This window comes from Heterodontus francisci, chromosome 13, assembly GCF_036365525.1.
Source record: "Heterodontus francisci isolate sHetFra1 chromosome 13, sHetFra1.hap1, whole genome shotgun sequence".
NCBI lineage: Eukaryota > Metazoa > Chordata > Chondrichthyes > Heterodontiformes > Heterodontidae > Heterodontus > Heterodontus francisci.
In genome coordinates, this window is record NC_090383.1 from 63,773,789 (window position 1) to 63,799,897 (window position 26,109).

Genomic DNA, 26,109 nt, shown 5'->3' on the forward strand with positions numbered 1-26,109 from the left:
TTCCTGTTAGCTAACCAATCCTCTATCCATGCGAATATGTTACCCCCTACACCATGAACTCTTATTCTGTAGTAACCTTTGATGTGGCACCTTGTCGAATGCCTTTTGGCGGAGGATGATCCATTGAATACAGAGGCTGGGTGGGTGAAAGGTGAAGACAATGAGAACCTGATTGTGGCTGTGGGAGGGAGAGAAAAAGGTGAAAGTAAAAGTGCATGAAATGGAACAGACGTGGTCGAGGGCCCTGTCAACCAAGGTTGGGGGGAATCCTCAGTTGAGGAAAAAGGAAGATATAGCAGAAGCGTTGGTATGGAAGGTTGCATCATCAGAACAGATGTGACAGGGAGGGGGAAACTGGAAGAATGGAATAGAGCCCATATAGGAAGCAGGGTGTGAGGAAGCATAGCCAAGGTAGCTGAGGAGTCAGTGGCTTGCAGTGAATATTGGTTGGCAGCCTATCCCCTGAAATGGAGACAGAAAAGTCAAGGAAGGGATGGGAAGAGTCAGAGATCGACGTTGTGAAGGCAAGAGAAGGGTGGAAATTACTAGAAAAGTTGATAAAATTTTCCAATTCACGGCAAGAGCAGGAAATGGTGCTGATACAGTCATCAGTGTACCGGAAAAAGAGCTGAGGGAGGAGACCTGAGTAGAACTGGAACAAAGAATGTTATGCAAAAGAGCAGGCATAGCTAGGACCCATAGATGTTCCCATTGCAACACCTTTTATTTGAAGGAAGTGAGTAGAGCTAAAGGAGACATTATTCAATGTGAGAACAAGTTCAACCAGGTGGAGGCGGGTGGTGGTGGATGGGGACTCATTGAGCCTCCGTTCAAGGAAGAATTGGAGAGCCCTCACCGTCCTGGTGGGGGATGGAGGTGTAAAGGGATTGAAACTTCATTGGGAAAAGGGAACAATTAAGGCCAGGACACTAGAAACTGTTAACATAACAGAGGGCATCGGAAGAGTCATGGATGTAGATGGAAGGAGCCTGGAGAGGGAAGAAGAAAAAGTGTCTAGATCGGAACAAATAGGTTCCATGGGACAGGAACAGGTTGACCTCCTTGTCAATATCCAGCACCACTCTCTTAAAAATCCAAACGATGAGCAAAACTCCTCCAATAAGATAAAGACAGACACATTACGAAGGACAGACAAAAAGCAAAAGGCGATGGAGTTGCATTGCTGGTTAAAGAGGAAATTAACGCAATAGTGAGGAAAGATATTAGCTCTGACGACGTGGAATCTGTATGGGTAGAGCTGAGAAAAACCAAAGGGCAAAAAACGTTAGTGGGGGTTGTATATAGACCCCCAAACTGTAGTGGTGATGTTGGGAATGGCATTAAACAGGAAATTAGAGATGCATGTGATAAAGGAACATCTGTAATTATGGGTGACTTTAATCTGCATATAGATTGGGCAAATCAAATTAGTCACAATACTGTAGAGGAGGAATTCTTGGAGTGTATACGGGATGGTTTTCTGGACCAATACGTAGAGGAACCAAGTAGAGAACAGGCCATCCTAGACTGCGTATTGTGTAATGAGAGAGGAATAATTGATAATCTCGTGGTGCGAGACCCCTTGGGGATGAGCGACTATAATATGATAGAATTCTTCATCAAGATGGAGAGTGACGGAGTTGATTCTGAGACAAGGGTCCTGAATCTTAGTAAAGGAAACTATAGGGCGGCACAGTGGCGCAGTGGTTAGCACCGCAGCCTCACAGCTTCAGGGACCCGGGTTCAATTCTGGGTATTGCCTGTGCGGAGTTTGCAAGTTCTCCATGTGACCGCGTGGGATTTCGCCGGGTGCTCCGGTTTCCTCCCACAGTCAAAAAAAACTTGCAGGTGATAGGTAATTTGGCCGTTGTAAATTGCCCCTAGTATAGGTAGGAGGTAGGGAATATGGGATTACTGTAGGGTTAGTATAAATGGGTGGTTGTTGGTCGGCACAGACTCAGTGGGCCGAAGGGCCTGTTTCAGTGCTGTATCTGTAAATAAATAAATATAAGGTGCGAGTTTGCTATTATGGATTGGGAAACATTACTAAAAGGAATGACGGTGGATAGGCAATGGCAAACATTTAAAGAGCGAATGGATGAACTGCAACAATTGTTTATCCCTGTCTGGTAAAACGGGAAAGGTAGCCAAACCATGGCTTACAAGGGAAATTAGAGATAGCATTAGATCCAAGGAAGAGGTATATAAATTTGCCAGAAAAAACAACAGACCTGAGGATTGGGAGCAGTTTAGAATTCAGCAAAGGAGGACCAAGGGATTGATTAAGAAGGGGAAAATAGAGTACGAGAGCAAGCTTGCCGGGAACATAAAAACTGACTGTAAACGTTTCTATAGGTGTGTGAAGAGAAAAAGATTGGTGAAGACAAGTGTAGGTCCCTTACAGTCAGAAACAGGGGAATTTATTAGGGGAACAAAGAAATGGCTGACCAACTAAATGCATACTTTGGTTCTGTCTTCACAAAGGAGGACACAAATATCATACCAGAAATGTTGGGGAACACAGGGTTTAGTGAGAGGGAGGAACTGAAGGAAATCAGTATTAGTAGAGAAATGGTGTTGGGGAAATTGATGGGATTGAAGGCTGAAGGTATGCATCCCAGAGTACATAAGGAAATGGCCCTAGAAATAGCACTGGTGGTCATCTTCCAAGAATCTATAGACTCTGGAACAGTTCCTACAGATTGTAGGGTAGCTAATGTAACCCCACTATTTAAAAAGGGAGGTAGAGAGAAAAAAGGGAATTATAGACCAGTCGGCCTGACGTCGGTAGTGGGGAAAATTCTAGAGTCCATTATCAAAGATTTTATAGCAGAGCACTTGGAGAACAGTGGTAGAATCAGGCAGAGTCAGCATAGATTTACGAAAAGGAAATCATGCTTGACAAATATACTAGAATTCTTCGAGGATGCAACTAGTAGAGTTGATGAGGGGGAGCTAGTGGATGTGGTTTATTTGGACTTTCAGAAAGCTTTCGACAAAGTCCCACATAAGAGATTAGCGTGTAAAATTAAAGCGCATGGAATTGGGGGTAGTGTATTGCGATGGATAGAAAATTGGTTGGCAGACAGGAAACAAAGAGTAGGGATGGGGTACCGCAGGGATCAGTGTTAGGACCCCAGCTATTCACAATATACATTAATGATTTAGATGAGGGAACTAAATATCTCCAAATTTGCAGATGATACAAAACTGGGTGGGAGGGTGAAACAAAAACAAGAAATGCCGGAATCACTCAGCAGGTCTGGCAACATCTGTGGAAAGAGAAGCAGAGTTAACGTTTCGGGTCAGTAACCCTTCTTCGGAACCCGGTTCCGAAGAAGGGTCACTGACCCGAAACGTTAACTCTGCTTCTCTTTCCACAGATGCTGCCAGACCTGCTGAGTGATTCCAGCATTTCTTGTTTTTGTTTCAGATTTCCAGCATCCGCAGTATTTTGCTTTTATTTGGGTGGGAGGGTGAGTTGTGAGGAGGATGCAGAGAGGCTTCAGGGTGATTTGGACAAGTTGAGTGAGTGGGCAAATGCATGGCAGATGCAGTATAATGTGGATAAATGTGAGGTTATCCACTTTGGTAGCAAAAACAGGAAGGCAGATTATTATCTGAGCGGCTATAATCTGAGAGAGGGGAATATGTAGCAAGACCTGGGTGTTCTCGTACACCAGTCACTGAAGGTAAGCATGCAGGTCCAACAGGTGGTAAAAAAGGCAAATGGTATGTTGGCCTTCTTGGTGAGAGGATTCGAGTACAGGAGCAGGGATGTCTCGCTGCAATTATACAGGGTCTTGGTGAGGCGACAGCTGGAATATTGTGTGCAGTTTTGGTCTCCTTATCTGAAGAAGGATGTTCTTGCTATAGAGGGAATGCAGCGAAAGTTTACCAGACTGATTCCTGGGATGGTGGGACTGACGTATGAGGAGAGATTGAGTTGGTTAGAATTATATTCGCTGGAGTTCAGAAGAGTGAGGGGGAATCTCATAGAAACCGATGGTGGGGGAGTCCAGAACCAGGGGTCATAGTCTAAGGATACGGGATAAACCTTTCAGGATTGAGATGAGGAGAAATTTCTTCACCCAGAGAATGGTGAGCCTGTGGACATCACTACCACAGAAAGCAGTTGAGGCAAAAACATTGTATGTTTTCAAGAAGGAGTTAGATATAGCTCTTGGGTCTAAAGGGATCAAAGGGTATGGGGCGAAAGCGGGAACAGGTTACTGAGTTGGATGATCAGCCATGATCGTAATGAATGGCGGAGCAGGCTCGAAGAGCCGGTAAATGTCTTGGATAGTGACCATGACAAGGAATGGTTCCTATTTTCTATGTTAAGACAACACAGGACCTCCACGACCTGCACCAGCAAATGTAAGTCAAAAGCACCCCACCTGGAATGTGGATGGTTCATGCCTCAAATAATGCTAATTGGAGTCCTTCATGCAGCTAAACACATGTTCAGTTGGGAGTGATTAATCAAGGGCATTAACTTGACCTGCATGGACCAAAATGGCAGATCGTGTGCCAAATCAGAGTTAAAGGTTGTTTGATGTTACAATCCGCCCAATCTGCATGATTCTGGGACCTGCACGGCATACCAGCGCTAACACCCTGTTATTCAGGGCACGTGGCAAGGGCTGCACTGGAAGTGGGCGACCTTTTTATGCTCAGAGTTTCCATAGCACTGGCACCAGAAGTGCTACGGAGTCCAATTTCATGACCGCTGCATTCTGACACAATATGGAAAGTACACATAGCTGTACAATTGGAAAACTTAGCACGAACTTGTGAACAGTTGCTGATAATTTTCCAGAAAGCAGCATATTCACTAAGCACACAGGCTGACATTTTAATTTATTTTGCTCATCCATCTTCTCACCTAAAGAGCATCTCAGAAATAAACACTGCTCCTGATATAAACTTTAATCTTCCATAATTAAATGTGCAATTTGGCACAATGCCAGACATCAGAAAATAAATCTGAACCGTACTCCAGAATGTTCTATGTTGGCCCAATGACATCGTACTGAAATGTAATTTTTTTTTTCTTTCATACACATTTGTGGTCTCAGAAATGACTTTTTTTCTTTCCCTGTGGAAACTGCAATCATTCTCAAACACAGCCTGCTGCCTCTATAACACAGAGGTGCTTTCATCACATCTCAGACCACCACATATGGGTAAATTTTTAACATGTCACCTGGCTGTAAAGCTGGTATTGCGGATCAAGCAGTTTCTATAACAGGCAACCAATCTGCAACGCCAGTTTTAGGCCCAGTGGCAAGTGGAAAATTGACCCCATCATCATACCATCCAGCTATCTGAGATAAAACTGCATCATTCTATATGTCCTTTCTCCCGATGCTATCTTTGTCTCCACTTTACTCACCCATAATTAACAAGTCTCAAGCAAGTTTAGAAGTTTTAAGGTTTTCCCCCAGACAATATTAGAGATGTAGAAAATGCTTCCAGCAAAACTAGTTTGAACTGTGTCTACTTATTCCTTAGAAGGAAAGATAAATAATTGTTTGAGAACAGGCTTCAAGGTTTTAAAGACTAAATAGAGACATAAATGATCATGGAACACAATTGTTTGTGTCCTGCTGGGGCAATGGAAATGTTAACTGTGGAATGCAATTGGTTAAAGTTCAGAAATGTAGAGTGTAATGTTAAGTCAACATCCTCAACTTTCAATAGGCTAAGTTGGGCGATCAAGGAGACATTTCAATAGATTTATCTTCTTTCAACTTTAATTTGTAATTTTAGTTACTTCCTCAGGAGATTACCGGTAAATGTCTTGGATAGTGACCATGACAAGGAAATTGTACATGCTATATGCAAGAAACAAGATCAGTGATCCAAATAGACGTTTCTCATATTCCATTCTTGGTGACTTTACGTTGGGACGCTACATCAGAAACATTGTCTCACATCTTTTCTTAAAGCCTCTGTTCTTATCTTCAGCTGAAAATAAATCTGAAATGAGCAAAAATCAATTTAAAGTCTGTTAACCTACACTCAATACATCTATTAAATTTAGTCTAAAAGTAATCATGACTCAGTGATTTATTGAAACATAAGCCGCCAAGTGACTTTTGGCAGGACAACTGGAATTATACAGCGTGACTCAGTCAGTGGTTTTGCTTTCAGGAATTCACCAAGCTCAAATAATGTATTTCTTATGTAACTTAGGGGCTGAAATTCCCAATGCAATTAAGCGTTTTCTGCCACCTTGCAGGCGCAAATCATGCAAGTGGTACAATGTGTCATGACAACCTGAAATTTCAGCTCAAGCTTATTTGAATAATTGTCACAGTGGGTTATACAGCTTTGCCATTGAGCAGTAAGCAAGCCTGGTGGGGAAAGTAGAATTCTAGCTGTTAGGTCCAACTTAAATGAACATTTTAACTTAAAGGTGAATGCCTGCATATGGGGAGAAGTGTTTATTTCAGCCTTTATCAAGTTTCAGAATCCATTTCAGCTATTGTCAGCCTTTAGGATGGAAAGAAATGTCAGGCATAAATGGATAACGGAAACCCAATGTAGAGACACCAATCAAATTCTGTGGGCATGTGAAATAGTGGTAGAGCACACAAAACCCAGATTGAGGTATGGCTAAATAGAAGTGCAGCTGAATGAGGTGGATGTGGATAATTGCCCAATGTGGCACCAGGGCATCATTCCAAGCAGCAGGTCATAAGCAAACTCAATGCATTATACACGACCTGTGGGACCTGAGAATGAATGAATTTAAAGGAATCTGCCAGGTAAATAATGGCCAACAGCAAAGAAAAAGATTGTTTCATGCAAAGTATTGACTGTTGTAAAATGTACTGCTCACCCACTCCAAGTCCTAATGCAGCCTTACATCTGGTTCTTTGTGTCTCATGCATTCTCATAACTCAGGAGGGCATCCCTTCAAGATGCAAGGTAAAGTTAGAAACCTTTCTCAGCACCCAGGTAAAGGGAAGAATGGGTCTTGGGCCATGGTGTAAAACAGGCTATAGCAAATTGATAGCCAATTTTACAGCCTGCCTGATTTTTCAATTCAGTGGAAGAGAAAATTGGATGAGCTGTAAAGCAGGCTGATTCTGTGTAATACACACAACCAATTTCACCCCTAGAGTTTTTACTCCTGGTGACTTCAAGTTATTTTAGCTCAATCTAGCTGCATGATGCACAATCATTGACACCCAGGTTTGGCATGTGGATTGTGCACAGATGCATTGCTGTGCCCCTTCAACTTCCAACCTTACAAAACAACTTTTCTCCAGCTGGAATCAAATGCCAACTTTAAGGTCCAATCTCAACTAGGAGAGTGGTGTCCTTTGGCACGTCCAAGGAAGTCTGTAGGGTTCTGTGGACCAGCCTCCCCAGGCAATTGTGCTCTGTATCACCTTTTTTTCATATATAGGCAAACATCCCTCTGATGATTCCTGTGGAAATCCTCCTTGTTCTCCAGCTATCAAAGCAAGAGAAATTCCAAAGAAAGGCTGAATCTCCCAGCAGGGTTGTTGCACATTATAGTTAAATACACCTGATTGGTAGGTAGTAACAGTGAAATAAAATATAAAAAACAAGTCAGTACTTGAAGTGGAAATGGACCAACAACAAAAACTGTTGGGTTGGGAGAGGGCAGCAATTGGGAGTTGCGCCTTGTGCGGACAGGAATTTTGGGTGGACCCTAGTTCCACTTGCAGTTCTCAAGCCAGCTGAAGAAAGAAAGACGGCCGTATTTAAATCATGGAGTTAGGGCAGGATGGCATCAACCATCCTAAATTCTGTGACTTCTGCTTTCCCCTCTTTCCTTCTGATTGTGTGACACTTGGCTGGACTTTATTCGCACGCCACACTCTACGGCGGCGTGCTTTGAACTCGGCGGCCTCCCGACACAGAAGTGCCGCCGCACAGGCCCTGCGATATTACACACGGGGGCTGAGTTAAATACAGAGGGCGGAGCAGCTGCCCCCGATGACATAGAGGTGGCAGCCGCTGCATCCCCGGCAACTATGTCCGGCGTCATCACACAGGCGCCGTGGCCATTTTCAAAGGGCTTCAAGCCCTTCAGTAACATTTTAAAATTTAAAGGTCCTGATCTCCAGGAAATGAAAATAAATTTTAATTTCAACTCTAAATCCCATCTCCCACCCCCCAATGGGTAATTGATATATTAATTGCCCTCTCCCCCCCAATAATAAACTTTTATTAGTATCCCAAACTTTCCCCCCGAAATTTGTTTCCTTTGACCCTCAATCCCTTCCCACCATCCCCACAGCCAATAAAAATTGTTTTCCCTGCTCCCCCACCCCTCCCCACCTGAAACTTTTATTTCTCCCCCCTCCCCACCAGGCTCTCGCCTCGGAACTCCGTATGGAGTTCCAAAGGCGTGCGAGGTGCATTCGGCGGCCGTAAAATGGGACGGTCGCTGCCTGCAGGTTAGTTAATTTACATCTTATTATTGCCAATTTAAATATTTAGATGAAGGCCCCGCCACTTGGCGGGGTGGGGGGGACTGCACCGAGGTCCCCCCCCGCGCCAGTAATATAACACTGGGCCCTTCTCGCTGTCGGGGGTCAAGGCAGGCCTCTAACCACAGAATTTTACAGGCTCCCATGCCGCAACCCACGGCGTCGAGGGGCTGGTAAAATTCAGCCCTTTATATATCAGGCACAATTACCATGACCTGCTCTTATTTTAAGGGAATCTGATGAAAGTAACATTGCATTTGCAGACTTTCTTTCATTTTCTTGAATTGACTATTTGGAAGATAAAAATAATAGTTGTACTCTGGAGGCCTTCAGCTTTCTTTTATTTGTTTCACGGGATGTGATGCGTCGCTGGCAAGGCTAACATTTGTTACCCATCCCTGATTGCCCTTGAGAAAGTGGTGGTGAGCTGCCTTCTTGAGCTGCTGCTGTCCATCTGGTGTAGGTACACCTACAGTGCTGTTAGAGTGTTCCAGGATTTTGATCCAGCAACAGTGAAGGAATGGTGATATATTTCCAAGTTAGGATGGTATGAGGCTTGAAGAGGAACTTGCAGATGGTGGTGTTCCCATGCATCTGCTCCCCTTGACCTTCTAGGTGGAATAGGTCGTGAGTTTGGAAGGTTCTGTCGAAGGAGGTATGGTGAGTTGCTGCAGTGCATCTTGAAGATGGTATGCGCTGCTGCCACTGTGCATCGGTGGTGGAGCAGGAAGTGAATGTTTAAGATGGTGGCTGGGGTGCCTATCAAGTGGGCTGCTTTGTCCTAAATGGTCTCAAGCTTCCAGAGTGTTTTTGGAGCTGCACTCATCCAGGCAAGTGGAGAGTATTCCATCACACTCCTGACTCGTGCCTTGTAGATGGTAGACAGGCTTTGGGGCGTCAGGAGGTGTGTTACCCTCTGCAGAATTCTCAGTCTCTGACCCGCCCTTGTAGCCACAACATTTATGTGGCTGGTCCAGTTCAGTTTCTGGTCAATGGTAACCCCCAGGATGTTGATGGTAATGCCATTGAATGTCAAGGGGAGATGGTTAGAGTCCCTCTTATTTGAGATGGTCATTGGCTGGCACTTGTGTGGCGCAATTGTTACTTGCCACTTATCAGGCCAAGTCTGAAAGTTGTCTAGGTCTTGCTGCAAATGGACACAGACTGCTTCAGTATCTGAGGAGTTGCGAAACATACTGAACATTGTGCAATCATCAGCGAACATCCCCACCTCTGACCTTATGATGGATGGAAGATCATTGATGAAGCAGCTGAAGATGGTTGGGCCAGGACACTACCATGAGGAACTCCTGCAGTGATATCCTGGGGCTGAGATAATTGGCCTCCAACAACCCCAACCATCTTCTTTTGTGTCAGGTATGACTCCAACCAGAGGAGTGTTTTCCCCTGATTCCCATTGACTTCAATTTGGCTAGGACTCCTTGACGCCACACTCGGTCAAATGCCCCAGTACCCATGGAGAGACTATTAGTTAAAGGTAATTAGGGACCAACTTTCTGAAGGCTGCAGAAGAGCTGTGAGGAGGCTATAAAAGAATACAGATTAATCAGGTAACATCCTAGTGGTAAACATCCATCAGGATGTATAGATTTGGGCACAGTTTCTCTCATGTAAGTTGCATCTCAGAAGCTGGCACTTCAGTCACAAAGCTTTGAAGGAGCCCTGTTTATTGCTGAAACCTAGGTCAATAGCAAGCACAGCTCTGACTGTGGCAGAAAATATGACCACAGCTCTGAAATCCTATTCAACAAGCTCGTTGCAAGGAGTCACAGGGGGCTTTTTCCAAATCAATCAAATTACTGCACTTTTCTATATAAGGCAAGTCCCTAATGCCCTCCTTACCAGGATGGCTGAGTTCATACACCTCAATAGTGGGTCCAAACAGATGACTGAGAGGGCAATAAATGTTTCCAGAATGGCTGGATTCCCTATTAGGACAGCTGAGAGCCACACCCAGTCAGGGTACGTTCACAAGTGCATGAAACGTCATTTGTTGAAGTCTGAGTCTATCAAAAAGCAGTCAGTTGCACATGGGTTTGATACTCCATTAGTATCCTTTGTTTCATAAGATCATCATCGTACTTTCAGTAGCCAGGGGCTGACATTCTTTAAACCTTCGCTCAGCTGCATCAGACTGCTCTTCCACATCAAAAGTTGTTGATGTTCCTCCTGGTGTAGAGAGTCTCGGTGACCTCCCTGATACAGCAGTGAAATGTGAGATGTCACTGATCACATGTGTGCAACCTGAAAAGAGCATGTGGCATAAAAGGGTCACGGTGGCCTTGACAGCCACCAACAGTGCTGTCCATGCCCTGGTTCAAGGTTCAGGTTGTGACTTCAGCAGGTGACAAGATTGGTTCCTGGGATGAGAGGGTTGTCTTATGATGAGAGGCTAAGTAAATTGGGCCTATACTGCCTGGAGTTCAGAGGAATGAGAGACGATCGCATTGAAACATACAAGATTCTGAAGGGGTTTAATAGAGTAGACTCAGAGATTGTTTCCCCTATCTGGGGAACCTAAAACATGGTAGCATAGTCTCAAGAAAGCAGGTCGATCATTTAGGACTGAGATGAGGTGAAATTTTTTCACTCAAAGGGATGTGAATCTTTGGAATTCTCTACCCTAGAGGGTTGTGGATGCTCCATCACTGAATATATTTAAGGCTGAGATAGACAGATTTTTGGTCTCTCAGGGAATCGAGGGATATGGGGAGCAGGGGTGAAAAGTGGAGTTGAGGCAGAAGATCAGCTATGATCATATTGAATGCAAAGCAGGGCTCGAGGGGCCATATGGTGTACTCCTACTCCTATTTCTTATGTTCTTATGTGACATGGCTCGGTGACAGCCTCCTTGTTGAAGCGAAGGCACCTCATGTATTGCTCCTCTGAGAGGTTCAGCTAGGAGAAGTGCTCCTTGAAGACCTACTATGCGTATGACTACCTGCACAGTGCCATCTTCCTCCTCCTTCATCTGCTGCAACTTGCTCCTCTTTTCCATGTTATTCCCCTCCTCCTCCAGCCCCAAAGGTAGCCCTATCAACCAACCATGACTGCAGTTTTTTTTATTCATTCATGGAATGTGAGTGACACTGGCAAGGCCAACATTTATTGCCATCAATAATTGCTCATCAGAAGGTGGTGAGCCACCGTCTTGAACCTCTGCAGTCTATGTAGTGAAGGTGCTCCAACAGTGCTGTTAGATAGAAAGTTCCAGGATTTTGATCGAAGACAATGAAGGATATATTTCCAAGTCATATTGGGGTGTGACTTGGAGTTTATAAGGGAGCCAGAAACAGTACAACACCAGTAAAATCATCTTCTCAGAAAGCAGAATTAAGTTTTCCAGTCAGAAAAAAATATGCAGAAGTTAACCAGCAGCCTGAAATGACAAATCAACAATTAACCTGTAAATAAAAACAAGAAATGCTGGAAATACACAGCAGGTCTGGCAGCATCTGTGGAGAGAGAAGCAGAGTCAACGTTTCAGGTCAGTGACCTGTAAATACTGCTTGATCCCTTTAAATAGCAATGCTAAAGGGTTCTTGCTGCCTGTTGGTGCCACAAGTTGGTGGGTCAATTTATCATGAATCCAGCGTTGGGGCAGGCCAATATTAGAAAAGGATCCGCAGCCTCACAGCTCCAGCAACCCGGGTTCAATTCTGGGTACTGCCTGTGTGGAGTTTGCAAGTTCTCCCTGTGCCTGCGTGGGTTTTCACCGGGTACTCCGGTTTCCTCCCACCACCAAAAGACTTGCAGGTTGATAGGTAAATTGGCCATTATAAATTGCCCCTAGTATAGGTAGGTGGTCGGGGAATATAGGGACAGGTGGGGATGTGGTAGGAATATGGGGTTAGTGTAGGATTAGTATAAATGGGTGGTTGATGGTTGGCAGAGACTCAGTGGGCCGAAGGGCTTGTTTCAGTGCTGTATCTCTAAATAAAAAATAAATAAATAAATGCAGGACCCTAATTTGAATATATTTTGTAGTGTTTCCACAGTTTGGTGTGTGTCCTGAACACCTGCGCAGCAGCCTGATCCATATACTGGGTGGCACACTTCCAGCCTTCCAGTTCATTATCAGCTTTCTGCTCCCGGATACTTAGGCCCCATTTAGCATCTGAGAAATGGGTGTGATGCTGTCAAATTTCTAAGCCAATGGATGTTTGAAAGTTGAAATGGAAATGAAAACATTTGGATTTTAAAAGATAAGTAAAACCCCTGAGTCTGTTCTGCTAAATTTCCCATAACAAGCATCAGCCATGGTTCAGTTGGTAGCACATTTGCCTCTGAATCAGACGTTTGTAGGATCAAGTCCCACTTCAGGACTTGAATGCAAAAATCAACACTGACACTCCATCATAGTACTGAGGGAGTGCTACACTGTTGGAGGTGCTGTCTTTTGGATGAGATGTTTGGCTGTTTGCCTTCTCAGGTGGAAATAAAAGGACCCATAGCACTATTTCCAAGAAGAGCAGGCGATTTGTCCTCAATATCCTGGCCAATGCTTATCCCTCAAACAATGTCACATTTACAGATTATCTGATCATTATCACATGGCTGTTTGTGGAAGTTTTGCTGTGCACAAGTTGGCTGCTGCATTTCCTATGTTACAACAATTACTACACTTCAAAAGTACTTTATTGGCTGTAAAGCACTTTGGAGCGTCTGGTGGCCATGAAAAGCGCTATGTCAATGCAAGACTTTTTACAACTGAAGTTTTCTTTGCTTTGAAACAGATATCGATGAATGTGCATTAGGAAACCATAACTGTGGCCCAGAACTGACCTGTATAAACACAAGAGGTTCATTCAGGTGTCACTGCAGGCAGGGCTATCAGAAACGTGGAGACCAGTGTTTGGGTAAGTATAGTGAAATCACTTTTGGAGATTACTTTTTTGTTACTTTGCTTTGTGAAGTTCTTAAATAGATTTTCTAGGATAATGTTCTGACATTGTACTAATTCACAAGCAACCCATTTTGGAAAGTTGCATGCACTCTATGTATAATTTTCTGCTCATTTATTAAATCAGAGAAAATTGCAGAGTTGGAAAATTACTCCTTATAACAAGTTTAAAAAATGTTTTATTAATTGCATCTTTTTAAAATTTTCTGAAACATATTAAGTTGCAAGCATAGACGAGCTCTGATTTACACATTACCAGTTTGCTAAGAAATGTTAAGCAAGGATCAAAGGGAGTAAAATTTGACTTTGGAGGAGGCACGATATGGGCAGTAGCAGATCAGCCACCCATTCTACACCCAACCAATGGCAAGGAAAATCGAGCGGGTTATGTAATGGGAGGCTGATTCGCTACTGCCTGATCACATGACCACCAAAGATTATATCCACCCTCAGGATTTCTTTAAACTGCAGATATATAAATAGCCACCATTGGAATGCAATAATCCCTTTGAGCTATGTAGAAACATTCTGCATTATATTGTAAATTGTCACCATATGAAATATCCAAACGTAAACCTGCAACCAATTAATAGAAGTGAGTGTGGTTTTCTAGAGTCAAACTTCGGGATTTTTTTTAACTCTTCTGTAACCCTTCTTTAAAATCCTGCAGTTACATTTCCTTGAACAATCAGGCAAAGTCTAACGTGAGCTCAGTTTTGATAAACAAGACTTCTGAAACTTCATTTGGTCGCTTCTCTGCTAATTAATATAGAATGCTATTTTATTATAACTAGAAGATTATCAATGACTTTGCTTATGATGAGTCAGGGGAGGGTTGCAAGTTGCAGTTGCAAGGAGAGGGCTGGGGTGTAGACGTGATGAGAGACACATTGAAAGAAATTGGCAAGAAGTTTGTAAGAGATCTGCTCAGAGACTGAAAGTTCAATGGATTTTTTTGATTGGGTTCTTGGAAAATAAATAAAGGGCAATGTTCCACACAACATTGAGAAATAAATGCTTTGTCTTGGTGTGATGTTTTATGCAAAAAACAAATTCCAGTTGCTTTAATTGTTACAAAATATGGGATGTATTTCACCCCTTCCCCCTACCCACCCCCAAGTTGCCTTAAGTGGATGGACAGTGGAACAAACTGGCTGGTTGCACGGTAGTTGTGGTAGGAGGCCGGGCCATTTTGAAAGTGAGCCTCAACTACAACGGGACAGTGGACTATGGCCAGAGATGGCATTCTCCTGGCCAGGCTGCTGGCTCTGGTCCACCACGATATTGGGCTGAATTTTCAGGTGCTGCCAGGGGTGGGAATGGAGATAGACAGAGCCCAGAAATACCTTGCCGGCCAGCGTGCTGCTTTCCCAATGATATTCCCTGTGTGGCCACGTTCACCAGGGTGGGGAGATGGCGGAACTATGATCCCGCCCAATTCCCGATTAAAGCCAATTAAGGTGGTTGAGGAGTTTGTTAATGGGGGGTGTTGAGATTTTCACAAGGGTACACGGGCGCTGCACGTGTTGTCTGGGGAAATCCAGGTGAAGGCAGGTGGGCCTCCCCAAGGGACAACCTGGGCCCCATAAAAGGGTGAACAGCGCAGAGGGGGACTCAGTCACTGGGAAGCAAGTGCCCTTGGCGCCGCGCAGGTTGTGGGGAGAGTGGACAGTAAACATTGGGGCATTGAACAGGGTCATCACCCTGTTGGCAGAAGAGCAGGGGCAAGGCAGCCAAGGACAATTGGGGGGCCACCTGAGCCCAAGGGAGGCTGCAGCTAGCAATAGGAGTCACGACTTTCAGATTTTGGGCCCAATGGCGATGAGGAGCAACACCCTTCACTGGATGGGTGGAACCCCTGACATCAGGGGGGCAGGAAAGAGGATGAAGGGGCAGGAAGGACACGGAGCATAAAATTTACTACCAAAGACAGAACTACCTTGACATGACTGGGAACCAGTGCCGCAGGAGACTGCGACTTTCCAGGCAGATGGCCACAGACATCTGTACCCTCATCGCCAAAGACCTCACACCTCGCAGCATTGATCACCGTGCCCTGCCAGTAGCCAACAAAGTCACTGTGGTCGTGAACTTCTTCGCTTCTGGCTCCTGACAAGAATTAGTTGCATATCTTGGTGGCATCTCACAGGGCTGCACACCACTGCATCTAGCAGGTCACTGATGCCCTATTTGCCGGAGCTGGACAGTATATTCAGTCCACGACAGATGAGGGCTTACAGACACAGAGGACAGTGAGTTTTGCCACCATTGATGGATTCCCCAAGGTGATGGGGGTGTGCATCATAGATTGCACCCTTGTGGCCATCAAGGCAACCAGTTACAGGCCAGTCAGATTCATCAACAAGAAGAGCTTTCTCTCCTTCCTACCACCCTCCAGGAAGATGACCTCTCTCTTCCCCTTCATGGCCTCCAGCATGACCTCCAGGTCACTCTCAGAAAAACAAGGGCTGCCCTGCCCCAGGTGCCAGGCCTCTGATTTTCCTGTGACATCATGGGAGGTAGCAATCCAGGCCAAGGCTCAATGGAACTCTTCTCTGTACTCCTTCGCCACTCACCAGGCAGCCACAGTATTGGCTGATGCGGAGAGTTTAAATTGGGCTCGCACTTCATCTGGCCCACCTCTGTTCCCATTCCCGCTGCTGCTAATTGCCTGCCAACAACAATTAAGGTGTTGCCCGCGTGAAAATAATGATTTAATTCTGTTTCCCCCCGGGGGTCGTTTCGGGACACAGAAACAGTCCTGACTTCTGTTTCTTACTCCAACACAAAAATTCAGCTCATTGGGCAGGCTAGTCCTTTGGTAGGGACAAAACATCGGATGCTTGGAGGGAGATAGCCAGAGTGTCAGTGACCCAGGCTGGATTTGTGTAGCCTGGAGGAGCATTCCTGTTCCTCCCTGCCCAACGAAAAGGAATATTATCACTGCACCGACAGGCTGCTTGCCAATCAATCGGGTGTGGGGGAGGCAAGGAACCCGATAACCTCCTCCATGAAGATGAGTAGGACATGGGGCTTTAAAGAAGGAGGGCAGGTAACGCGCCATGATTTTCAGCTTACGACCATCCTCTTTCTGGCCCTAAAAGGGAGACAAAAATCACCTCCCTTTTTTACATGTTCTTCCTGTTCTTAAGGTACTTGCTCTCTTAAAACAATGTTCGCAGGACACATTTAATTGTGAAGAGCTGCTGGTACCTTCCTGGCTCCACATGCCACCTCCCTCACCGACAATGGTCTTTTGATATGTCTTGAGGTGAGCGGACAGGAGGAGAAAGCCAATCTCAGCCACCAGCAGCCATCGGGAATGTGGTGATGTCAGGAGAAGGATACCTGCTTCTTCTGGCTCCACATCAATCAAAAAAATTAAACTTACCCTATCGGTAGGGCCTGCTGGCTAGGCCCTGTCCATCTCTAGAAAACTGAGCAGAGTAGCCCTATTTCCCAGATGCGTCCTAGAAAAGTGGTTAAGCTTGTAATTAGCATATCTTGGGCACCTGAAAATGGCCTGACCCAATTTCGGTTGGACATTTTACAGGCATCCTGGGGGCACACGATATTGCAAACACAACAATGGTCAACAACAATTTGAATAAGATTACCAATTTATGCTGATTCATAGTTAAATTATGATGTAAGCCTTCACCTGCCAGAAACTAAGTTGAGACTATCCAACTCATTTCAAACACAACTAAGAGAGAGAGAAATTTTAATTGCATCCATCTGTGTGGAGTCAAGCAAAGGCCTAGAGGTGAAAAGACATGAGCCTAATTCACTACATTCCCCTAAACTTATCAGATATGACATTTCAGTATTTGCAACTGAGATCCTTACTGAAGTCTAAGTCTAACTGAATTAAAACTGACTTATCAGTACTTCATTGATTTATGCAAATAAATTTTTTCATAAAATTTTATTTCTATTAGCAACATCCTGTAATTCATTTGGGGAAAATTTGGATTTAAATTAAATTATTTCAGGAATGTGTAAAATTGATAAATATATGTGCAGACATGTATTCTAAATCCCCAATATATAGAATGGGAAGTAATCACTAATTTAATATCTAAAATAGAATGAAAGTCAATCAATCATTTAATTTTGCTACAAGAACAGCAAACTGCGAGAATTAGTATTATCCACAGCAATGAACACGTTTTTATTGCTGTTTAAATAGTGAAACCATTGTTTCCAAGCAAATTCTATTTATCATTACATCATCTGGACAATCTGCTTTACTGGAAATGGACTGAGTTTAACTAGTTGGCTCAAATCAAAAGAACTACATTCTACGTGTTCCATATGTCAAATGACAAACAAATGTTGCTGGTGAAACATGGTTATCAATAAAAGGAAAACAGATTTTTCCATCCAGGAATACAGCTTTCCAAGTACTAAATCATCCATTTCTTTGAACTCTTGTTCCAACACCCACTCTTGGACAGGGTATTTTGAATGCATAGAATAATAGTTGGCTAAGTGTGTGCTATAAAGCTCAGTTCAGATTATGTTTAATAAACCAGAGTTGAAACATTTTGTAAATAACTAAGCCTTGTGCTGCATTAGAACTTTGAAGCATGATCTCATACATTTATTCCATACAAGCTGACTTCCTATGGTGTTGCTCATGGTGAGTTGGGGGCAAGAACAGAGACATTGGCCCCGATATTAATGGAGAGCAGCTTTGGGTGCAGTTTTGAGGAAGAGCGGGTTTCCCTCAGGTCCTGCCAAATTTAACAGCAAGACCTGATTACCATTTTTGGATTCTGTTTCCTGGTAACAGCCAGCCAGGTTGAGAAGCTGACTGTCCGTCAGGTTGTGTGGCACTATTGCCCTGCTAATTGGGATAGATTTCAAACAGGTATAGCAAATCAAAAATGGGCCTCCAGGAGCTGCTGTGGGCCATCAGTAGCAGCAGAATTGTACTCAACCACAATCTGTAACCTCATGGCCTGGCATATCCCCCACTCTACCATTACCATCAAGCCAGGGGACCAACCCTGTTCAATGCAGAGTGCAGGAGGGCATGCCAAGAGCCACACCAGGCATACCTACAAATGAGGTGTCAGCCTGGTGAAGCCACAAAACAGGACTACTTGCATGCCAAACAGCGGAAGCAGCGTGCAATAGACGGCTAAGCGATTCCACAACCAACGGATCAGATCTAAGCTCTGCAGTCCTGCCATGTCCAGTCATGCATGGTGGTGGACAATTAAACAACTGACAGGAGGAGGAGCTACACAAATTTCCCCATCCTCAACAATGAGGGAGCCCAGCACATCAGTGCGAAAGGTAAGGCTGAAGCATTAGTATTCATCTTCAGCAAGAAGTGCTGAGTGGGTGATCCATCTTGGCCTCCTCCTGAAGTCCCCAGCATCACAGATGCCAGTCTTCAGCCAATTCGATTCACTCCACGTGATATCAAGAAGTGGCTGAAGGCACTAGATACTGCAAAGGCTATGGGCCTTGACAACATCCCGGCAATAGTACAGAAGACATATGCTCCAGAACTTGCCGCACCCCTAGCCAAGCTGTTCCAGTATAGCTACAACACTGGCATCTAACCGACAATGTGGAAAATTGCCCAGGTATGTCCTGTGCACAAGAATCAGGACAAATCCAAGCCGGCCAATTACCGCCCTATCAATCTACTTTCGATCATCAGCAAAGTGATGGAACGGGTCATCGACAGTGCCATCAAAAGGCACTTTCTCAGCAATAAACCCCTCACTGACGTTCAGTTTGGGTTCCACCAGGGCCACTCAGCTTCTGACTTCATTACAGCCTTGGTCCAAATATGGACAAAAGAGCTGAACTCCAGAGGTGAGGTGAGAGTGACTGCCCTTGACATCAAGGCAGCATTTAACTGAGTATGGCATCAAGGAGCCCCAGCAAAACTGAGGTCAATGAGAATCAGGGGGAAAACTCTCCGCTGGTTGGAGCCATACCAAGCGCAAAGGAAGATGGTTGTGGTGGTTGGAGGTCAATCACCTCAGTTCCAGGACATCACTGCAGGAGTTCCTCGGGGTAGTGTCCTAGGCCCAACCATCTTCAGCTACTTCATCAATGATCTTCCGTCCATCATAAGGTCAGAAGTGGAGATGTTTGCTAATGATTGTACAATGTTCAGCACCATTTATGACTCCTCAGATACTGAAGCAGCCCATGGCCATATGCAGCAAAACCTGGACAATATCCAGGCTTGGGCTGATAAGTGGCAAGTAACATTCATGCCACACAAGTGGCAGGCAATGACCATCTTAAACAAGAGAGAATCTAACCATCTCCCCTTGACATTCGGTGTCATTACCATCGCTGACTCCCCCACTATCAACAACCTGAGGGTTCCCATTGACCAAAAACTGAACTCTACCAGCCCAAAATGCTGTGGCTACCAGAGCAGGTTGCTAGGAATGCTGCGGTAGGTAACCCACCTCCTGACTCTGCAAAGCCTGTCCACCATCTACAAGGCACAAGTCAGGAGTGTGATGGAATACCCTCCACTTGCTTGGATGAGTGCAGCTCCAACAACACTCAATTAGCTCGACACCGTCCAGGACAAAGCAGCCTGCTTGACTGGCACCCCTTCCACCACTGACACACAGTGGCAGCAGTTTGAACCATCTACAAGATGCACTGCAGCAACTCACCAAGGCTTCTTCCACAGCACCTTCCAAACCCGTGACCTTTACCACCTAGAAGGACAAGGGCAGCAGATGCATGGGAACACCACCACCTGCAAGTTCCCCTCCAAGTCACACACTATCCTGACTTGGAACTATATCGCCGTTCCTTCACTGTTGCTGGGTCAAAAGCTTGGAACTCCCTTCCTAACAGCACTGTGGGTGTACCAACACCCCAAAGACTGCTCACCACGACCTTCTCAAGGGCAGTTCGGGATGGGTAATAAATGCTGGCCTAGCCAGCGATGCCCACATCCCACGAGCGACTAAAAAGAAAAGCCAGGGAGCGGAGAGGAGGGAGAAAGTGATTAACAGAGGAGAGTACATCAACGGGATGGCCAGAGAGATTGGAGAAGAGGGGACACGGTGAGGTGATCAGGGAAGGAGGGGACATGATGTGCTGGGCAAGGAGAGATAGGGGAGGAGGGGCATGATGTGGGCAAGGAGAGATCTGGGAGGAGGGGCATGAAGTAGACAGAGAAATTGGGTAGGAAGGGCAATATGTGGGCAAGGAGAGATCCGGGAGGAGGGGCAATATGTGGGCAAGGAGAGATCGGGGAGGAGGGGCATGAGGTGGATAAGGAAAGATCGGAAACGGAGGAGACATGATGGGATGCGCAGGGAGCGATTGGTGGAGGAGTGCAGTAGATTGCAAGGATCCTGTGGAGGACATGGAAGGAATAGAAATGGCGTGCCATGGAGGGCATTGGAAGGGTATCAGATCGCGGGGGAGGGCCGACTGCTGGGGATGATAAGTTTCCTTGGTGACCCGGGGGGAAGCACACCTGCTCCTCAGCCCGTAAGCAGTGATAGAAAAGCACTTACATCTTCCATGCAGCAGTCTTAGCCTCCCTTCAGCTGCCAGGTTTCCCGAGGCCCAGGAAACACAAGAATATAGGAAATAGGAGCAGGAGTAAGTCATTCAACCCTTTGAGCCTGCCCTGCCATTCAATACTATCATGACTAATCTCCTACCTTAACTCCACCTTCCCACACCATCCCATTATCCTTTAATCCCCTTAGTATCCAAAATCTATTGAACCTAGCCAGCCAGTGTTAAAACTGCAACAGAGAAAAAATATGAAGCATGCAGCCTTATTAAAATATTCAAATGAGCAATTTGCCTCCTGGGAGCAGTTTAATTGCCTGCCTCCCGCCCCTTCTCTGTTAGAAACGGAAGTGGATAGGTTCGAGGGGGTATGGGTTGGGATTTTGTACATTTTTACTTCCTACCTGTCCCAAATCCACCTATTTTGGGTGGTTAAAACTGTCCCCACCTCCCAGGGCCCTGATTTTAACTACCCCTATCTGGTGGAAAATGGGCATGAGAGACAGTTAAAATAAGGCCCCTTATCCCCTCCAATCCCGCTGCCTTCTGATCTTAACCTGTTCTTTTCAGCCAGCGAGCAGGAAACTTGCTGGGTGGAAATGTGTTGCACTTTAATTACACCTAGCGGTCCAATGATGAGGCCTGAGCTGGGAAGGAGGTTGGGGGACCAGTGTCAGCTCTCCCATCAGGTAAACCTACCAGGAGCTGGATCCTGGGCCCGAAGGCTTCCTTGTAGATCAAGAGGAGCACTCTGCCAGGCTTAACAAAGAAATCTTATGGGCATTCCCTACACCAGACTCCCACTCCCGATATTTGCTTGAGCCTTCCCACCCTCTCCCAATCGCTGCTATAGCCTTCCAACCACTGCCCCCGCCCCAAATTGCAGTCAGAGGCATTCCTTCTTCCAGTCATGTTTAGAGGCCTCCTCCCTCCCAATCATGCCCAGACTACCCACTAACTGCTAGAGACTATTCGAACAAGTCTCCGGCTGCAGCCTCTTGCAAGAGGCCAGCGGAGTGAGGGGTCTGATCCTGGGTGGGGTTGGGTAGTGGGTGCCAATCCTTGGGTGGGGAGGTGGGTGGTGGAGGCACGTTCTGATCCCAGGTTGGGTGTTCCAAGCGTTCCCTGATGTCAAGTGGGGTCTGATCCTTGGGTGGGAGTCTGACCCCAAGGGGACTCTAGGGGAGTTGATCCCCAATCCTGGGGTGGGGGGAGTGTCAAATCCCTGGGAGTCCGAACTCCAATCTTGGGCTATGGAGGCTGTCCAATCCTTGAATAGGCTGATCCCTGATTCGGAGCTGGTTTGTCAGACCCCAGGGTGGGGGTTAGGGTTAGGCCGATCCTCAACCCTGGGAGTCTTTGTGTGGAGGAAAGCTTGAGGGGGGGGGAAGAGGGAAGCACCCCTGCTCCTCCTGGCCCACAAACAATGCTGTAAAGGAACTTATCCCCCAACTTGTCCCCCAAAACTGTCCTCATTCTCCTTCGCTATCATGTTTCCCGTGGCCTCGGAAATCTGACTGGCCACAGTTAAACCTGTAAAACAGAGTAAATCAGAGGCTGCCACCCTCACTAAATTATTTAAATTGCCAACCAGCCTCCTGGAAGTGGGTTGGCTGCCCATGTTCCTATCCGGCCTCTGTTAAGCCAGGAGGTGGGAGGGTTGGGATCAGGTTTGAGATTTTTAAAATTTGAATCTCTGACCCGATCCCAACCTGCCCATTTTGGGCATGAAAATCTAGCCCCCCCATGAGTTCAAATGCGACATCCTATGGCAATTTGAGAATTTCGATTCATTTTTTAAAAATCTGGAAATCAAAAGCTGGCAGCAGTAAAATGAATAAGTCAACTGGTTCACAACTGTCCTTTAGGGAGGGAAAATTTGTATCCTTCCCAGTCCGGCCTATATGTGACTCCAGTCCCACACCAACATAGTTGAGTCTTAACTGCCCTCTGAGGGGAGCTAGCAAGCCCATAAGTTGCATCAAACCGCTACAAAAAATGACACATGGACTGCAGTGGTTCAAGAAGAAGGCCCAGCACCACCTTCTCAGGCAACTAATGATAAGCAGTAAATGTTGGCCTTGCACATTCTGAAAATTAATATTTAAAAATTAAATGATAAATGTTGACATAAAGTCCCAGTTTAACTTAAGGAAATGACTATTTCATCTTAAAACTCTGGTGAAAGTATTTTGATGGTATCTGGTTAGCAATATCATGGCTCTTGCAGAATGATTAATCAAGTGGCCTAACACCCCTATAACTAATATATTTGTTCAGGACTAATATGGTCTGAAATGAAATAGGAAATAGTCAAATCCAAATTGCTACCAGACTGCAGCTTTTAGGCTCTGCTGAAGATTGGTAGGCAACTTACTAAGGAAGACAGAATGGACCCAAGTGTTAACAATAAAATATGACTTGAAACAGAAAAAGCAACCTTACTGTGATAATATTACATCATTGGGCAATGGCCCTTGGCATTAATCATTTTGGGTGTCTGGCAATGATTTTCTTAAATATGAGCAGTTGTGTAATGTATTTTTCAATGATTATGCAGACATTGATGAATGTAACATAGCCACCTATTGCCATCATGGATGTGTCAACACACCTGGTTCCTATTACTGTCAGTGCAACACAGGTTTTCAGCTGGCAAGCAATAATCGCACATGTAGAGGTAAGCATCTGTTCTTAGACATAATCTCAGGATACCTTGCATTAACCACATCATCGACAGTGATTTCAGTATTAGAATAAGGAAGCTTTTCCATCTGTTGCCTAAAGAGTATATAAAAAGTGTTTGCCTTACATATAAAGATGTAATTAAAGCTTTGCATGATATTTCATGTTAATTCTCCAAAGCCCTCCCTCCCTCCCCTTCACTCTGTAAAGGTGTAGTACTTGTTATACAGTTGAATGGAATACAATGTTTTGTGATTCACATGTAGCATGGGGTTCGAATAAAGTTCCATCCCTTGAAGGTTTATTCAACTTCAGCAGTAAGAAAACTTTCAGTCCCAATAGTGACATCATTAGAAACTGGCAGGCATTGTTGAACTCTGTGTGTGATTCTGTATCAGAGTAATTTCATACTGCTTTTTTACATTGTGAGCAATACCCCACGGAAATAGTTTCCGACTTGTGTTTGCCAGATTGGCCTAAAGCCACAGGTCATAGTAATGCTTGGTGTTCCAGTAATTCCACAAAAAGATTCTCTTGCAGGCTTATATAACAACTGCCTTTTATGTTATAATTAATGTAATATAATAGGAACTTCTAATTAGTTCCCGTGATGTCTTGCTGAGTAATTGCACTGCCTGGTGTGGCACTGAGCCATAAAGATCAGGAATACCCTGGGTTCAATCAGCAGTCTGAGGTTAATTCCTGCTGGATGACAATAAGGCATCTTCAGTTAGCTTCACGACCCTTGGCCTGGAGTGCGAATAAATCAGCTGGACAACTCACTCCTGACTGCTGGTCAGTGACTCCTGGTGCGCATACATGCTAACAGGCCAGAGCTTGAAAGTCATGCTCCCATGAACAAATAGTCCACCAAGGATCAATGACCTGAAATATCCTTGAAGCTGCTTCCAATCTGCCACCATAACCTCACCAGAAGTGTGGCAGAAAACCCATTTATGCACATAACCAGGTTTTGTGTCATACTTCCAGCTAAGTTACAGTGGTGGAGTAGGTGAAGCACCAAGGAAATTCCTTGCCAACATCTAGGATCATACCTGAAGCATGGCCACTTGGGCAAGTTACCAAATGGCTCCCAGTGCTCATGAAACTGTACCTCAGCAAAGTCAGGAGAGAATTCTAACTAAAGCTTTAGTAACAGATGTCTTCTTATTATTTCCATCTTGATGAAAGGTCTGAAGTCAGTCTTTACATTTTGGCTTTTTCTGTTAGGAGTAAAAAAAGATTTGACCTCAATTACTGTACTGCTTTCTGTAGTTTACAGTAGATGTTTTGGTTGGACACCTATAAAAACTGTTTTCTTTAACTGACAATTCAATGCTACTAAGAAAAAATCAAAATGAGTGAAACAATATTTCAGGCAGAACATGAGGGAATCTGGAGATTGTTACTATGCCTTGTGGACTGTCCTGGATAAATGAACACTTGGCTTTCTTTGTGTAAAGCGTATCCCAGTCTGAACCTACAATGTTGAAAATGCTAATCTTCTATTTACAATGGAGAAGTTGTGTTTGCCAAATATAGCAGTCAGCAATCCTTCAAAAAAAAGTAATAATTTCCTGTAATATTTTGAGAAAAAAAATCAAGTTATTTAAGTGGAATGGAAGATTGTGGGGTACTTTTTATGCAAAATATTGACCATTTTGAAGAAAAAATATTAGCTTCAGGAGAATGTTTATTTAAAAGCGTCAATTTTAGCATCAGTTTGTAATCCCCGTACACCACCTCCACCACCCCCCACTCCACCATCAGTCCCGTGTCGCGTCTCCCTCCCTGTTAGAACACTCTAACATGCAAGCCCCCAACTGCCAAGACTGAGGCACATATTAATTTGCCACATGAACATTAAAACTTAAAATTGTGGCTAGGAAGAAAAGAGGGTCTATCACAAGGGATTGCCAAGCTCCTGATTGGAAATACATTTGCATGCTAGCAGACAGTGTTGGAACAAGGGACCCAGTCCTTGCTTCCCCAATGCACAGAAGAAGTGGTCAAACCAGTTTAGTCACATGACTAACTATTGGAGTTTTTTGAATTTGAACTTGCTGAGAGAAAAAAGTCAAAAAGCTATTTACTCCTGGACTGAGAACACCTCTCTCCTGTCTGCTCCCATCTCTTTTTCTCACGGAACGAAAGACACGCGAACTCAAAGAGAGAAAAGTCTCCCATGTGAACAAGGTTTAAGAAGAATACTGGGCCCCAACAAAAAGTAAGAGCTGTCTACAATCAAAGACTCTACAGCGAGCTGTAATCAAAGAAACAGTAACAAGAACCCCCTTTCAGAGACTGCCTCAAACCTCTCTATTTTTCTTCTGCTCTTTTCTGTCCCTATTTGCATGTGTATATTGCGTGTGCATGCTAGCATGGGCGGGTTGTATATCCGTAGGCGTTAACCGAATTAGAGTTTAAGTAAGTTTAATAAATTTCACTTTTCTTCTTTAAACCTAAGAAAACCTGGTGTGTTAATTTCTTTGCCTT

General features: G+C 44.8%; 1 protein-coding gene across 3 annotated transcripts in view; it reads left to right on the forward strand.

Moving 5' to 3' along the window:
• The window catches only part of LOC137376796 (EGF-containing fibulin-like extracellular matrix protein 1), a 143,071-nt gene that overhangs the window by 81,413 nt on the left and 35,549 nt on the right, over window positions 1-26,109 (forward strand). For 2 of the 3 annotated variants that reach the window (XM_068045810.1, XM_068045809.1), the window contains exons 5-6: window positions 13,235-13,357; window positions 23,489-23,608. The exons of the other annotated variant lie outside the window; for it this stretch is intronic. In XM_068045810.1, the coding sequence (XP_067901911.1) occupies window positions 13,235-13,357; window positions 23,489-23,608 (243 nt within the window). The remainder of the gene's footprint in view (window positions 1-13,234; window positions 13,358-23,488; window positions 23,609-26,109) is intronic. 3 annotated transcript variants of the gene reach the window in all.